Source organism: Pezoporus wallicus, unplaced genomic scaffold (assembly GCF_028554395.1).
Source record: "Pezoporus wallicus isolate ANWC-B61680 ecotype Strahan unplaced genomic scaffold, APGP_CSIRO_Pwel_v1 contig_8693, whole genome shotgun sequence".
Classification (NCBI taxonomy): Eukaryota; Metazoa; Chordata; class Aves; order Psittaciformes; family Psittacidae; genus Pezoporus; species Pezoporus wallicus.
Window position 1 is genome coordinate 751102 of NW_026641814.1, and position 16034 is coordinate 767135.

The window sequence follows — 16034 nt, forward strand, 5'->3', positions numbered from 1 at the left end:
TCTAGATGAAAACAATATTTTTATTTTTATTATTTCTTCTTATTGTTGTTGTTATTATAAATGCTTTAGATAGCTCTAAATAGGTGCTCCCAGTGTAGCTTTATCCCAGGGTCATTTCAACTCAGAAACTAGCATTCAAATAGCATTCACCAAAATTTTTGTTACAATAGACCAACACACACACATCTCCTAATTCAGAGGCAAGATAACTTGCATGCGAATGCAGATATCAGATGCAAAAACTGTTAGTTCTCTTGATTCTCCTGAGAAATACTAACAATGTAATAAAAGCAAAGGTCTTTGCATTCAAATTTACAATCTGGAAATCTGCATTTCTGAGCAAGAGAAAGACAAGATAGACAAGGGAATTTGCAGACTACATGTCTTTTATTACTACCTGGTGAACTGTTTTCCTTCAGTGCTTTTTCTTCTGCTTGAATTTTCTAACATAATTCAGCTCCTGTTCTATCCCTCCAAGCTGGAAGTTACCTGATAATGGGTGAGCTCCCCACCACTGAAATGCTAAAAGAGGAACTATCAAGGTTAGAATGGATTTTCCATCGGATGACTACAGTTCATTGCTATAGCTCACTGAATCTGCACAGCTAAGTACCCCACTGGGCAGGAAACAGCTGCATTGATGCTGCCACTTCCTCAACTATCTATTTAAGTGGTTGCTGGGTGCCTGACACAAAGTGCTTGACTTCGAGGTTCTTTTAAAATGTAGAATCAAAATGAAGTTTCACTGAGCTCCTCAGTAAAAACCTGCAAAGGGTAAATCTGGCTTTCCTGCTACATAAAGAAACAGAGAACTAAAAAGACTGGTCACTGAATTATTACTGGTTTCCAGGGGTGCCGTTCCTTGGTGACCTTCAGAGTGTACTGTTTCAGACTGGGGCAGTGCATGAGGAATGCTTCTACCACCTCCTGGCTGACCACGCAGTAGCAGTGGATTTCCAACAGATTTCTGCACCGTCTAGCCAGATCCACTAGAGATGAATTTAAGTCCTCCGAGGAGGTGGTTTGCAGTGTCAGCTTCTTTAAAGTACTGCTGTAGTTCTGGGTGACAAACCTAATCTGATTTACCATGTAATTATAGGTGTTAAGTTGCAGTGTGCTCACAGGTATATTCAGCTTTAGGATGCATGGTATTTTGCAGGCAGGGACCGTATGATCAAACTCTAGGTCCACATAGAGTCGAGGATGCTTTTGGCTTACAGCAGCCCAGAGGTCTTCTGAGATCACTGGTATATATTTATCCAGACGCTCGCAGAAAATGTCTAAATAGGTGAAAGTTGCTCTTTCAGGCTTGAGCAGCTCCTCAAATACATCGTCAGACAAACTGGCATAGTAAACCCCCAAGGCTGAGAGTTTGGGGCATGCTCTGAGAACTTTCCTAATGGTATCTGGAGCCACATTGCACACCAGGGTGCGGTTGTTGATGAACAAACTGTGAAGGTTTGGGTTAGTGGTAGCTAAGAGCTCAACAAGCTTATCATTGAGAGTGAAAGGCATTTGCCGAAAATCAATGTGCTGAAGATCTGTCTGGTTTTTAGTGTCACAAATATTTTGTATGCTCTGTAGAATGTCCTGGCCAGAGTAGAAATAGGGGTTCTCCCCATGGCACACAATGCACAGCTGCTGCAGCTTGTGGTTCTGCTTTGCCAACACATCCAAGATGCGTGTCACATTCTTCCGGTTGACCTCCTTGGATTGGTCAAACATGATCTTCAAGTGCTTAATTTGGCTGAGGAACTGGAGCAGGCTCTGCAGCATGGCTTCCTCATCCTCTGAATCACAGCTGGAAGGAAAAACAAACTCTCAGTCACTGTGAATGCTGAGCTTGGTGATCACAGAGCAGACACTCTCCTTTACCAGTGCTTCTGCAAATATCAACAAGATCCCCCAGGCATTTCTTTGAACTTGTTGCCTGGAGAGTCATTGTGAGACCAAATACTGAAGGAGTCAGGAGATGAGGAGAGTCAGTTCCCAGAAAGACCCATCAGAAGTATCAGGAGAAGGATAACAATTCAGTAACTTTGTCCCTTGTCATTTACAAATAGCAACTTGGAACAATGTGTCTAAGAATGTAATATTTCCCACAGAACTCTAACCATTAGCAGCAACTGAAAAACCACAGCATATAACACAATTTTCTCTATTATATATAAACAGGTGCTATACATTTAAGGTAGTATCATCACACATAGAAATCACAATGTCAATAATGTCATAGCAAAGTGACAGAAATGTTTGACATGCACTGGAAACAATGATCTAGTTACACCTGCAAAGATACTTGGACATTAGAACCCCATTCCTCTTACCTGATCTCTGTGAAGTACCAGACAGAGCTAGAAGACACAGCTGCAGCCCATTGTCTGCACACCTGGAAGACTGTGTATCTATCTCGAAGAGAAAGATACTGGAAAATCTGGATAAGGATTTCTTCTGGAATGCAGTTCCACAGTTCTGGAGCTGGAACAGGCATTTTCCTGATTCAGTCAGGAATAAAAGTGGGAGAAACTTCCAAAACTGCAATTAATTCTCAAAAGTCTCTGTTCAGAAAAACAAAACGAAACAAGAAAAGGCAAACACACATTAGGATTTATGTAACTCATCAAACCATTGCAGCTGGATCACAAAAGAGGTCAAATTTTTTTCCATTTTGAAATTCCACTGAATTTTTAAATTGAACACAAAAAAAAAATGAGGAAATCTATTGGCTAGTTGTTTTGCACAGTTTTTTCAACCAGTCCTAAGAAGCTGGGTGATACTTTACAGGAGAAAACAGCCTCACATATCCATTTTTTACTGACAGTGATGCAGAAGGCCTGTTGTAGAGACCAGCAGCTGAATTACAATGGTTCTTGTCTGTGATGAGATCTGAAAGTCTGAAAAAAATGTTGTATTACTGTGAACCCAGTTCTCAGAAATCAACCTTTCATGTGAAATATAATGCAGAAGAATAAATGCCTGGGAAGAAGGCTGAGGTTTGCAGCATCAGACTACCTAACTTCTTCATTTGCCTTCTTCCAAAGTGGGTTGTACCCATCTTCTGGATTCCCACACAAATAAAACCATCAACACGACATATTTTTTCAACCCTCTCATAAACAAGTGAGGGGTTTTTGAATGCAAACACTCCCCTTCCTAGGCTAGCACTGGAGTGTGGATCTCAATCTGAGTTTCATGGCATGCCCTCCTGCTTTTGAAGCCCCAGGCCCTGGCATCACAGCATTATCTCAGCATCACTGGCTTCAGTTGAATGAAAACCTGCACTTCCTCGAAGCAGGAAAAGAGATGAAACCATGAAGGAAATAGGGAGTAATGATGCAGAAAGCATAATGCAGAAAGGAACACAACTGCACGTTTTTCTAGAATAGCTCTGAAGTGTGACTCATTGAATGTGAGGTGGCAGGAGCATAGCAGCTCTGCTATCTTATCTACCATCGTACCAATGACAACCCCTTCCACCCAGTGAGAGCGATAACAGCCAAGGGCTGCAGTCCTGCTTCCTTCCCAGGAACCTGTTTAGCATTTTCTCTGACAATCACCTCAGACTTTCCTACTTTTAGCTGCTTTTAACACTGCCTGTAATACATGTCTGTCAACGTCATAGACTCAGGCAGGTTGAAAAAGCCCTTTAAGATCACCAAGGCCAACCATTACCCCAGGACTGCCAAGTCCACAGCCAAACCATGTTATTAAACTGCTCTTTGCCCTACATGAAATCTCGCATGCTCAGCTCCTTTAACTTTCACTATGATATTTTTCCTTAAAGCCTGAGCCCTTGGAGCCACGCAAAAAGGACCTTGCCTCACCTAGAAAGTAAGAGTGATGTAGAGATTGCTTGGAAAAGCTTAAAAACATGGCCTGAGAGCAGGAAGGCAGGCAGAAAGACAAAATTATTAGTGCTACTTTAATGAAGCAAATGACTCAGTCACTGAGAAGCACAGTTCATGGCCGGCGAGTGCAGTGGCTTGGTTTAGTTCCAACTTGGGTGCCTGCCCCGATGGCAGGGCTCGGACCACCTCAGATCTCACAGGGCAGGGGATTGCTGCTGGCTGCGGCTCTGAGCTTCGTCAGTTCTCAGCACAAGGAAGCAGGCTGGGAGCGAGTGCCCGCGGCCCAAACAGGAACAGGGGGTGCTGTGCTCAGGCGAGATGCCCAGTGCTGTGAGCGAAGCCCCCGTCACAGCACCCCTGCCAGTACCCGCGGCAAGGGCACAGCTCTCCTACCTCTTGTTCCTCTTGGAGCAGAGCCCCTCTTCCTCTGCGCCGGCTGCCCGCGGCTCCCAGCTCCGGCTGCGCCCCAGAGGGAGGAGCGGAGGAGGAGATGCTAAAAATAACAGCAGGGAGAGAGGCCCCTTCCCTGCCCCATTGCCGTGCTCTCCTCGATGGGAGCGCTCCGTCCTCCTCCTGCTCCAGCACTCGTATCCACCAGTTACTTAACACCCCACTTCCCTGAAGGGCCCCAGCACTGACCCTTCCACACTGCAGCTGCCGGCTTAAGGGGAGCCTGTCCTGCCCCAGGCAAGGCTTCCCCATGAAGACAAACCACTGCATCCTGACACCCAAGCCCGCTGAGCCCATCCTCCCCCCCCAGCCTGGAATTTTTCCTTCCAAAATGGGAAGCAAGAGGGTGAAACACCAAGTGCTTATCAAACACTTGGACTTCACCCAGTGGGTTGCTGAAAGCCTTCACTCACCAGAGTTAGAGGAACTCGGGTCTCAGCCACCTTTTCAGGTTTTTAACCCCTCATATATACAGAACAGATTACCTTCAAAGAGAAAACGCTTGTGGGACCTGCGTGGGTGATGGTCCCTGTAGCACCTCACCCTGTGCTTCCCACCTAGTTCTAGGAGTTGCTTCAGGCTTGCTTTTTGTAGGGGAAGGTTGCGATGTCTGGGCTCATTTAACCCCATTAACCCTTAAATGCATGAAACTTTCACCAAGTAAATGCCTGGTTCTCAGAAGCACTGGCAGTGCTGGTGCTGAAGGTGGGTGCTGCCTGCCCTTCTCCCTGCAAACCACAGCACCTCAGAGACCAGCCTGGATTAAGTCCTTTCAGTGACGTTTTTGCTTTGACAATCAAAAGAGCTTATATTGTTAAAATACTGTTGTTGTAAAATAGCATTAAATCTGTATGTCTTACATATACATATGTATATATAAGAAATGTTTTAGAATGCTTTCCACTTCTGTTTGAGCGTCAGGTCTCTGGAGAGCCTGCACAAACTGCCAAGCCAGAGTGACAGCAGCAAGCATGCAGGTACAAACCCTGGCCTCAGGCGCTCACCAGCTGGGGACAAACAAGAGAGCTGCTGCTGTTACCCCTCTGCTTGCGGGAGGACCTCCACGCAAGACAAAGACAGCCTGGGCAGGAAACTGCTAACAGACGTTCACCAACGGAGACCCAAATCCAGCTCCTTGCTGCTGCAGTTACAGATTAACCGAGGACACCTTTTAAAGGGGAGCTCCAGGGAAGGGATGGTCTAAGAGCTGAACTTCCTCCAGTGCTCAGTAATTATTAACCCAACCAATCTTCATTTCACCGTTCACTCTTATTAGCGGCGCCACGGGGGAAAGCAGGTGAGAACCAGCTGGGACCCAGCAGCCTTGCAGTGCCCTCAGCCACGAACTACAGAGGTTATCCCAGCACCTCACTTTCCTCCATGACTAAGGACCGGGGGCACGCAGCCAGCCCCACTCGGGCTCAGCTATCTGACCAGAGCCCTTTCTAGCCATCTTCTAGATCCTCACCTCGAGGGTGACCAAGCGATGGAGACTGGGTTGGTGCTCTCCAGCCACCGGAGCCGCCGCCTTGTGCGTGGACACCCGGAGGTGTCAAGGCACGGCAGGACCGGCTCAGGCCTCTCCAGCACACAGCGCCCCTGCCGCCTGGCCGGCCCCGCACGGCTGCCGCGGGAGGTGCGGGGGGAGCGGAGGCACACTCGTGCAGCAGCAGGTTTGCTCGGGTCCCCCCGAGCTCGGGTCCCCCCGGCCCTGCTTCCCCGTTACCCGCCGCGGAGCAGCGGGCGGCGCCTCGCAGAGGCGGAAGTGGCGGAGCCGAGGCCGGGCAGCGGCGGTGGCTGGAGGTAAAAGCGCCCGGAGCCGGCGGGCGGGCCCGGAGCTACCGCGGGAGAGAGGCCGGGCCGGGGCCGGAGCCGGAGCCGGAGCCGGAGCCGGAGCCGGAGCCGGGGCCGGGGCCGGGGCCGGAGATGCAGACGCGGGACCGGGTGGCTCGGGCGGGCGCGTCCCGCCGGATCGGGTCAGAGCAGAGCAGGGCAGGGCAGGGCCGGGCCGGGCCGGGTTTCCCCGGTGCTGCCCCGCTGGCACACAGCGAGGCCGGGGCGTTCGTTGGGCGGGTGAGCGGGGCCTCGCAGCAGCAGCGGCCCGGGAAGGGACAGGCGGGCACCGGGAGAACGGACTGTCACCGCAGGCCGGTGGCTGCTCCAGCGCCTAGGTCTTCTGCCTTCCCCTCTTAGTCTGTGACAGGAATTGAGAAGCGGCCTGACAGCAGAGGACGGCAGGCAGCGGTGAGCGCGCACTGTATTGCCTGGGGCTGGCTTTTCCAGACCCCTCCCAAACAGTTTGACCGCTGCTGCTGCTCAGACCCACAGCGAGGGTCCCAGCCGCCGGCTGGGAATGGGCTGGAGAGCTCACTTGCTGGGATAGCACTGCCAAGGCACAACAGCAAAGGGCTCCTTACCTGAGTTTTTGGTGTCATTTCCAGGCTCTCCAGCATTGCCGAGTGGAACCAGGCAGCTGCTGAGGAGCAAGAGCCTGGTCTGTGTGGGGAAGGAGCACAGGGGCAGCAGGGTCCATGCTGCAGTGGTGAAACAGGGTCCTCTCACTCTATGTGCTTCTGCGCTGGTTGGGAGCTCTGAGTCATCTGCACTGGGAAAGTAAATCGATCTGTGGGACAAATATTTTAAACATTCCATGTCTGTAAGATGTCACTCAGATTTGTTACCTTCATTCTATGAGACACTAGGAGATGAGCCTAGATCCCAAACTTCCCAGTGTTAGAAGCTCAGATCAAACCTGAACTGCAGCAGCAGTGCATCCTCCTCTTTCTTCTTTACGAGATGCTTTTCTAAAAAGCCTGTGTGATGTGTAGCCCGCAGCCTGGAAACACTCCCTCCTGCATCTTGCAGGTGCTCCTTCATCTCCAAGTTCAGTGTGAATTTTAGAATTCACTGGCTATTTCCTGTATTTTCTGAACAAGTAAAAGGCTCCTGTTCTGGGCAGAGGTTCAAGGTTCTAGGAAGGAAACAGGGTGGGCCGTATGTTCCAGTACTCTGTTGGACATGCTGCAAAGGATGGCAATGGTTCCCAGCCTCAGCCACCATCTGGAGGACAGCCAGTCCATGGGAGCTCATCCTTCTCAGCCTGGCAGTCCCTGGTGACAAAAACCTTCACACCCCTAAGCTAAAGGGCATCTGAAGAGAGGGACATTGTCATGTCCAGCAGTTACACTGTCAGCATTTGGCAGCCAAGAGAAGGCTGTTGGGTTTGCACAACTGGGAAGAAAGCCAGAAGGAAGGGTGCCTGTGGGAAAGTATCTGATGGTGTGCCGGAGGCACACACAAGCAGTCAGAGAGGGGACAGGACCTATGCTTGGAGCTGAGCCAAAAGGTGTTTTGGTTCATCTTTGCCTGCAAATAGGGCTTCAGTCTGTGTGAACGTGCCAAACCAGGACCGCTGGGTGCCCCCTGAAGGACCCCAACTGTGCGCCTTTAAACTTTGCCAGCTTGACTGGGCAGGTAGAGGCATGAGGACTGAAACCTTTTGGTCCAGACTATCTGTGGACTATAAAATGTAAAATTAAAACAGAGCTTTGTGAACTGCTGAGTCTTTGAGATACCATGACCCACTGTGCTGTGCTTTACAGAATAAGAGTAAATTCCTCAAAGGTGACACTTGCTTTAAGATCACCTCCTCCTCTAGGAAATAAAGGTAAATCCCCATAATCTGTGCTGTAAGCACTTGGCCAGCATCAGGCCATTTTCCCTGTGGTCTCTCAGCTCACCTGAGTGTTTTGTAGGGTGCTGAAGATGGCAAACAGCTCTGCTCCTTGGATTGGCTGTGCTTATCTCTTCCTCCAGTCAACGTGTAAGACCATCATTCTGCCATCTCTCTATGAGAGCTCCCAGAAGAAACCTAGTGTGTTCAAGGCACTGAAGCTGGCATTAGCAGGTACCCATCCTTTCTGATACCTTGTCACACCATCTCATCTCTTCACGCAATAACAGCCTTTCTTTAATCTCATACTCCTGGGTAAGGAAAGATGGTGCTGACTGTATTTAGGAAAGACAGTGAAGTGGAGCAAGTTCAGCAGAGGTCCCCCAAGATGGTTGGGGCCTGGAGCACTTGTCCTATGAGGAAAGGCTGAGGGAGGTGGACCATTTCGTCCTGGGGAACAGATGGCTTTGGAAGACCTACCTATTGGTCTCTGCCAGTACCTACAGGGAGGGGAGATGGAGCCACACTCTTCATAGTGGTGCATAGGGAATGGGAGTCAACAGGCAAAAATTGAAACAAGAGAGGTAGGCACCAGACAGAAAGACAAATATTTTCTCCATGAGGACAGTCAAGCAGTTGCCTGGAGTGACTGTGTATTTCCTGTCCTTGGGGGGTTTCAAAATGGGACTGGATAAAGCCCTGAGCAACTTGGTCTGACCTCAGAGCTGACCCTGCTTTTCATGGGAGTTTGGGCTAGAGACTTCCTGGGTTTCCTTCCAAGTTGAACTATCCTATGAATTATCCTCCATTTATGAATGTTTGTTTAAACCCGTTAACATAAGAGGGAAAAAGGTTAGGAAAGAAGATGTATTTCCTGTCTTTATACCACCACAGAGATTGCTGCTTTGAGAAGCTGATTTTTAAACTTAGCGTTAGCCAGTTCAGCTGAGCTCCTTTTTGATATAAACAGGCACAAACACATTAGCTTCAAGTGTATATAACCCTATTTACATAAAAAAAGGACTTGAGATGCAAATGGCCATAAAACTATATTTCTCTATCCGCCTTTGCACCAAGCGTACCACAGAGTAATAGTAATTTGAAGAGTTTATAATACTTGCCTAGAAAAACTCTCCTGGTATTCTTTACCTGTCACACAGCTGAGCCCATATTGTTTAATGGGGCTTGTGTAACTGTTCCGTAATTTCTTCTGGCAATCATGACCCTGTCCAAATCACTAGTTTATCCAGTACAAGGCTCCTCATCTTGCAGCTCAATCCAAAGATGGGAACCAGCAGGCAACTGAACACAGTTGTCCTGTTAGGCTCAATTTATGGCTGCTTTGTGTCATTGGAATGTGAATCTGCTCACATGTTAAAGGAAAGCCTATGAAACCACTAAATCCTAAGTTGCTTATTCAGACCTAAAAAGGACATGAAATCTGAAGCTGAAGTTTCTTGAATAAAAGCATGCAAAATCCTTTCTTTTGAGGTAGCTTCACAGCTCTCTCGTACAACATTCACAGAGGTTTCCATGTCTGTGCAACTTTTCCCTTCCCAGCCCTCTTACCCTGTTATGGAAACTTTTGTTCGACCAGCACTCATAAAAAACAAAGCATGAAGAAAGGGATAAAAAGACATTTCTAGTCAGCCACAGTGAATTAAAATGCCTCTCCTAGGTGCCTAGCCTCATGTCCCAGTTACACAGTTGGTCCAAACTAGACTTTCTGATGCAACCAAGACTCAGTTAACCCTGTAAAGCCACTGTTAGATCACATGCTTTTAAATGCCAGGTCACTTATTCTGCCTAACGTGGAACACACAAGTCTGCTTTGCCTTACGATTGTCCTCCAGGCATGTCTAAAGAATGCCATGACAAATGGTTTAGAAATACCTGATGTAGAGCAAGTCTTTGCTGGTACCTCCATACGGCCCTGACAACAACAGGCCAAGAGATTAATTCAGATCTGGAAGCAGTACAGGAAGCCTCACACAGGCCTCTACTGCATAAAAGAGAGAAACACATACTGTAAACTGTCATCATCAGCATATAAAATCCCTGAGGAGACAAGGTCAATGTGCACAGCTAATCAAAATTAAATTTTGCTGGGAGAAGGGAGACTGAAGGCTGGACAATTTCTGTTGTCCATGGTGCTTGTGCTCCCCCCGGGACTAACTAATGTCAGAGGGTACAGCCCTGACTGCTTGCTTAGATTTTACCATGAATTAATTCTTTGTGCAAAACAGTTTAACAAGTCAAGGCCCAGTCTCAAGCAGCCTAATTCTTATGGCTGAATCCATCATTCCCCATTTGTGAGAGGTGTTGAAGGCTCAGTGCCAGCCAGCCAAAAGTTACCTCCGGGCATGGGGTGGAGAGGAAATGCTGGGTCTCTTTCCAGGACCTTCATCACTGCTTAAAACTCCAGTCACAAGGACTGAAGACTGACTGAGCACTCAGCTGGAATATGCATTTTCATGTGTAAAACTTCCCTGTGTTAGCAGTTTAGCATAACCATTTCTGTCCTGGAAATGGAACCTCAAACTTAAAACCTCCCCTAATAAACAGTGTTGAGATAATTACCTGATGTGTAGCACCATAGGTCTTCAGCTGGACACCATACTTCACTGAGATGAATGGAGGCAGGGCAGCAAAAACCTAATCCTTTCCTCTTGATTTTACACACAGGTTTTTAATTCCAGAGGACATCAGGACAGAGATGATAATTCAAAAGCTGCTCCATTGCAGGCTTGGAGGTGGATGGGAGTGGGTCTGGGTTGTCTGTCTCATGTGTGATAGTGACTCTGCTCACTTCTCCCCATCAGACTCCACCGGCAGCATAAATGGTGTGGACATGCTCAAAGTGCACTGCAGCCACCCGCACCTGATAGTCCAGCTCAAGTTCTGCAAGCAGGAGAACTGCCGCCAGTTCCTGCAGAGCTACCGGGAAGGAGCGCTCCAGGAGTCCCTCCAGAAACACCTCCAGCTCTCCTTAGCCGTAAGTGCAGTGCCTCTTGAAATGGAGCTGAAGGCTGGCAGTGAGCACCTCGACAGCATGCTGAAAGATGAGGATCGCTGCCTGGAATGTATCTACAGAGAAAAGGTGAGTGGGAGAGGGAGGGAGTACAGGCAGCAATGAGGAGCAGTAGCACAAGACTCAGGAAGATGGGTGCAAATCTTGCTCTGAAGCAGCGTGCTGGTTTGATGACTTCTTCATCCTTCAGTTCTCAGCTATAATATGGAGTAAGCTCTGACCTTCACCAGAAAAGAGCCTAAAACTGCTTACAGGGATTCTTCTAAATCACTGTGGTTTCTGTGTATGACAGTTAATGTGGCTCAGATGTGTGTTATCACTGCTAAAATGAGGAGTTACAGAAGGTGCAGTTGACAGCAAAAGCAAGTGTGCTCAATACACCTGCAAGGCAGGCAGAGTGTGGAATGACCAGTGCTCAGCATCTACCTCACTACCTCGCACACCTCAGAGCAGCAATGGCAACTGCACCTAGAAATGAGCCTGAGTGCAAAGAGTCTGCACATTATACCAACTTGTAACAGAGCGGGGGACACAGCATCTGTTGTGAGCAGGAATTGGCTGCCCTTCTGAAGGCAAAGTCCCTCGGGAGCAGTATCTGAAGTCTAGCTCATCGCATGCTTTGACACTGACATTCTAATCCTGCTAGCAAGAGCAGTGAGATCTTGACATCTTTCCTCAAAACCAAGGCAGTTGGATGTGATTAAACTCATTGCCTTTTTCCTCTCCTCTTTTTTTCCACCTGGAACTAGCAACACCTTATAGCTCTGGTTCCTTCCAGATGGTTCTGGGAAATAGGTAGGCACCATCTGCTTGGAAATATTAGGCACAGGAGCATGTTGTGCCAGGTTGCTTTTCTGCAAGCACAGAGAATGAAATGCAAACATTTCAGCCCTGACTAAACAACATGTGATATCCCATAGCCTGTCAACTTCTGCTTTCTGCTCCCTCCTCTGATGAACTAGCTGACTGGACAAAGGAGATGGGCTTATTCTCAGTTCCCCAAACTGAGAAGTCAGTCTGGCTTGTGCCTAGCAGTGCAACAGTCAGACAGATGACACCAGGGCAAAGGCATCTGTGTCTGAGTGCAGTGCTGGGTACCTACTGTATGTGAGCTAAACAATAGACTGAGTCAGAGCAATCACCAGGTTTGACTCTTCCCATGTGCTTTTGATGTCTCTTTTTCTCATTATCTGCTTTTTGGAGGTCAGACTAGTTTTCTCTTGGTTAGTGAGAAAAACTGTCTTGGATTGGATCCAGGAACAACAAAACTTAAGAAATAGAGGCACAGAATGAGAGTAGGGGCAGCAGGAGCTCCCTGCTTTGGTGGCCATGAGCTGTTGGATCAGGTCACCCTATTCTGTGGGTCTGATCCTCATGTGGAGTGAGGCAGAAAAGCCATGCTGCCTCTGGTGCACCCTTATTCTTGCAGAGAGCTGCTGAAAATAAACATGGACTTGTACCAGCTTTATGCAACTTGTAAGTGCTCACTGCTGCATGTGAGAAACCCAGGAGGGCAAAATTGCCTATGTCGTATCACATTACAGATTAAAATCCACACATTTATAGCCAGAACTCCGTTAAAGTATTTTATTGGGTCAGTTTATAATCTGCACTCTAGCTGTCTCATTGCTCCTCTCTTGGCACCAACATCTTAAGCTGCACCTTCCAGCTAAGCATCTATGGCTTCACAAGACAGTGGACTTGGCACGCATCACTGATGCTGTTTGCATTGCAGCCAGACCGTCTGCGGGATGAGGAAATCACAAAGCTTGAAGAATGCCTCGAGAGCCTGATTGTTCACCAGAGCATCAACAACAGCATGGCTGTAAAAGACTGCACATCTCTCAACTCCCCATCTCTACCTGGCCCTTCTCAAGGCAACTCCCTTTCCCCACAGGTTACCTTCACCTTTCAGGGACAAGAGTTCGGTGAGTAGCTAGAGCTGTCCAAGAGCACCCTTGGTCTTCCTCATCTCAAAGCCCAAGAGGGAGTATTAATGTAACTGCATATTGGGGTCTCAGATAAATCAGGGGGTTCCCAGCATCCCATAAGGGAGGAATTACAGTAGTCCTAAGATACTGTAGTACTGCTTCTGATCAGCCTTCCACCTGTTTTCCCATTAAGGGAAAGGCCTAATCAAGGCAGGGAGCTTAGATGTGCCAGGGCAGATGGCCACGAGCAGGTGTGTCACCACATGCTCCAGTTTGCCACTGGAGGCACCAGCAGTGCCCTGGGCTGGCAGACTACTTGGGGAGCAGAGCTGCACAGCTTACACAGAGAGCGCACGGAGACGCTAGGTGGTGAGGCTTACTCCAGCTGATTTTCCCTTCCCAGTGGTGGAGGAATGCTGTTGGAGCACAGACACGTGTACATGAACCCTGCCCATGGCAGCCCCTTTAGCTTCGCTGCTTTGGCACTTCTGCTCCAAGGTCACAGTGCTGCCCTGGTGTTAAACCACCAAGGACAAGCAGAGCAGCTCCACAGTGGTTTAGTGATGTGCTGTGGACACTGAACAGACTCCCTGCTGCACAGAATGTTGAGCAAACCTTCGACTGGGCCAAGCTGCATCACACCAGCTGTGGAACCTCTGTGTTTTACCTGCCCTCTGTCCCTTTCAGACAACAGAATGCTCACACCAGATGACCACCAGAAGTTTGCCAAGCTTGTGTCAAAGAAATGGAAGCAAGTGGGTCGCTCTCTGCAGAAGAACTGCCGGGCCCTGCGTGATCCTGTCATTGATAACCTGGCTCTCGAGTATGACCGAGAGGGACTGTATGAACAAGCCTACCAGCTGCTGCTCAGGTTTAGGGAGTCAGAGGGGCAGAAGGCCACAATAGCACGGCTCATCGCAGCCCTGGAAGAAAATGGTCTCATCAGCTTGGCTGAGGAGCTCCTGGGCCTCCATTCCAGTGAGGACTGATTTAGAGCCCAAAGGGTAGTGGCATTGCTAAGAGCTTTCTTGCTTCAGCTAGTGTAATGAAACTGCTGCTAGTGTCTGGGAATGTAAACTCCTGAAAATCACTGCAGGTTTCCATGCAGGTGGGGATGCCCAGGGGAGAGGTTCTGTGCTCACAGAAGCCAGCACAGACCTCTGACATTCCTTGTTTTATTCTGTTTCCAGAAGTCAGCGTTACTTACCCATGAACTGGTGACTTCCTTCAGGGCTGAAATGTCACAGGGAAGCAGCCAGACAGGTAGAGAGCATAGGGGATAGTGGGGGAGAGGGGAAAGCAGGGAAGGCATCTCAAGAGAATTTCTCTGGGAAGCAGACAGTGCCAGTGTTTCTCAGGCTGTGTGTCACAGCCATCACCTGGAGAGCTGCAGTATATTTTTAATACTGAAGGCATTTATGCCCTCAGATGTAACATCAAGCAAAGGCAAAGGGGAAATTAAGGAAAAGTCAGTTTTACATTGTTTTCCTTCTTTGTTCTTCAAACAAGCAACATCTGTAGCAAATGCATTTGTCCTGCACTGCTCTAGTACAGCTGCTTCCCACCTCTCACCACCTGAAAGTGTTCTTTTACCTGGGACAGTCAGAATCTTCCACAGGGCACAAGATTGCTGCTGTGGAACAAGTTTCAGGCACTGAACAAGCAATATGGACAAACACAAATTCAGAGAATGATTCCCAACTTTTTCTGGACTGTGGTGAACAATAACATACTGACTACCTTGGCCTTAGCTCTTTCCCACCAGCCAGAGGGAGCCCTCATCTGTGAAAAGCAAAACAGTGCTGGAAGGAAAGTAGTCTCCTAGTCAGCAAGTGACCTGTGGTCTGTAGAGTGGAACTGCTGCTCTAAGGGGTGTTGCAGCATCAAGTACCCTCCTGGCACCAGCTCACAGAGCTAAGCAGTCATCTCTGACCAGCTGGCTGCTGGTACCTTCCCTCACTTCTTAACCAACTGCCCATGGCCTCTGGAGGTCACTGGAGAGGAGAGTTCATGCAGTTGTGTGTCCCAAGTGTTAGGATCTGCACAGAGCCTTTCTGTGGCAGCGTTGTCACTGTGTGACAATTGGGGATCAGCTGCTGTGCCTGGATTTACCTGATTTTGAGGGTAAAAATGGCTTAAAGCACCCAAACACGAGGGCTGACTCATGCTTTCCGTTCCAGTGGGAGAAGCCAGCTGTCTCCTGGCATGGTTGGGGGCCTACAAGAAAGCTGGGGAGGGACTTTTTACAAGGGCATGCAGTGACAGGACAAGGGGGAATGGCTTTAACCTGACAAAGGGGAGATTTTGATTAGACATTAGTAAGAAGTTCTTCCCTGTGAGGGTGGTGAGACACTGGCACAGGTTGCCCAGAGAAGCTGTGGCTGCCCCATCTCTGGCAGTGTTTAAGGCCAGGTTGGATGGGGCTTGGAGCAACCTGCTCTAGTGGAAGGTGTCCCTGCCTGTGGCAGGGGTTGGAACTGGGTGAGCTTTGAGGTTCCTTCCAACCCAAACTAGTCTGTGATAGGATGTATGATATGATACGCAGGCTGCAACAAAGCAGAGTTTACACCTTTGCCCATAACATAGCACAGAGCAACAAGTGTCTAACATGACATGGGTCCTGTGAAGCACAACAGCATCTTGATTACCTTTGACATATTCCAAATGCTTTTGCAGTATATTTTTGCTTACCCTTTTCCATTAATTCTGTCCCTCCTTGCCCTTCCCATCCACTGGCATAGCAGTGGGCCTTGGAAAGTATTCCAGCGGCAGAGGGTGGCTCTGCCAGCACACACAAAGCCTGCATGTGTACATGAATATTGGGCTGCTGGCAGTCACGGTAGGACCAGCTTTCAGGCAGTCCAGCCCTGGTGGCCTCGTAAACCACAACTCGCATCTTAATCCTGCACTGGAGTCAAAGCTGTAATTCAGTAAGGATGAACACAACCTTGGGTTCAGGTGTGGACTCAGATCTGAGCTCCTGATGTTGGTGCTGCTCCCTTTGCTTCTGCTGCAATGCATCAGCCAGCTGAAAGCCTGGATGAGCAGGATTTAGCCAGCTTCTACCCATCTGGGGTCCACATGCCTCACATGAGCTGAGC

General features: G+C 48.7%; 2 protein-coding genes across 4 annotated transcripts; one reads left to right on the forward strand and one right to left on the reverse strand.

Annotated features, from left to right (window-relative positions):
• Positions 1 to 2: 2 nt before the first annotated feature.
• On the reverse strand, positions 3 to 5912 carry FBXL8 (F-box and leucine rich repeat protein 8). 2 transcript variants are annotated; one of them, XM_057425406.1, is made up of 3 exons: positions 5767 to 5912; positions 2328 to 2558; positions 3 to 1801 (listed from the first exon to the last, which is right to left on the reverse strand). In XM_057425406.1, exons 2-3 carry the CDS (start codon positions 2489 to 2491, stop codon positions 826 to 828), a joined length of 1140 nt encoding a protein of 379 aa, XP_057281389.1. In that variant the 5' UTR covers positions 2492 to 2558; positions 5767 to 5912; the 3' UTR covers positions 3 to 825. The 2 variants fall into 2 exon arrangements, with proteins under 2 accessions (XP_057281389.1, XP_057281390.1); XM_057425407.1 differs by lacking the exon at positions 5767 to 5912 and adding an exon at positions 4488 to 4584 and having other exon boundaries at positions 2328 to 2405.
• TRADD (TNFRSF1A associated via death domain) lies at positions 5603 to 15046 on the forward strand. Of its 2 annotated transcripts, none has more exons than XM_057425410.1 (5): positions 5603 to 5652; positions 8054 to 8205; positions 10794 to 11071; positions 12738 to 12930; positions 13621 to 15046. In XM_057425410.1, exons 2-5 carry the CDS (start codon positions 8064 to 8066, stop codon positions 13920 to 13922), a joined length of 915 nt encoding a protein of 304 aa, XP_057281393.1. In that variant the 5' UTR covers positions 5603 to 5652; positions 8054 to 8063; the 3' UTR covers positions 13923 to 15046. The 2 variants fall into 2 exon arrangements, with proteins under 2 accessions (XP_057281393.1, XP_057281394.1); XM_057425411.1 differs by lacking the exon at positions 5603 to 5652 and adding an exon at positions 6036 to 6101.
• Positions 15047 to 16034: the final 988 nt, after the last annotated feature.

Coding starts and splice junctions, on each gene's coding strand:
- TRADD (XM_057425410.1), top strand. CDS start 8,064: ATGGCAAACAGCTCTGCTCCTTGGATTGGCTGTGCTTATCTCTTCCTC. Junction 8,206..10,793: donor ACTGAAGCTGGCATTAGCAG/GTACCCATCCTT, acceptor TCTCCCCATCAG/ACTCCACCGGCAGCATAAAT. Junction 11,072..12,737: donor AATGTATCTACAGAGAAAAG/GTGAGTGGGAGA, acceptor TTTGCATTGCAG/CCAGACCGTCTGCGGGATGA.
- FBXL8 (XM_057425406.1), bottom strand. CDS start 2,491: ATGCCTGTTCCAGCTCCAGAACTGTGGAACTGCATTCCAGAAGAAATC. Junction 1,802..2,327: donor TGGTACTTCACAGAGATCAG/GTAAGAGGAATG, acceptor TTTTCCTTCCAG/CTGTGATTCAGAGGATGAGG.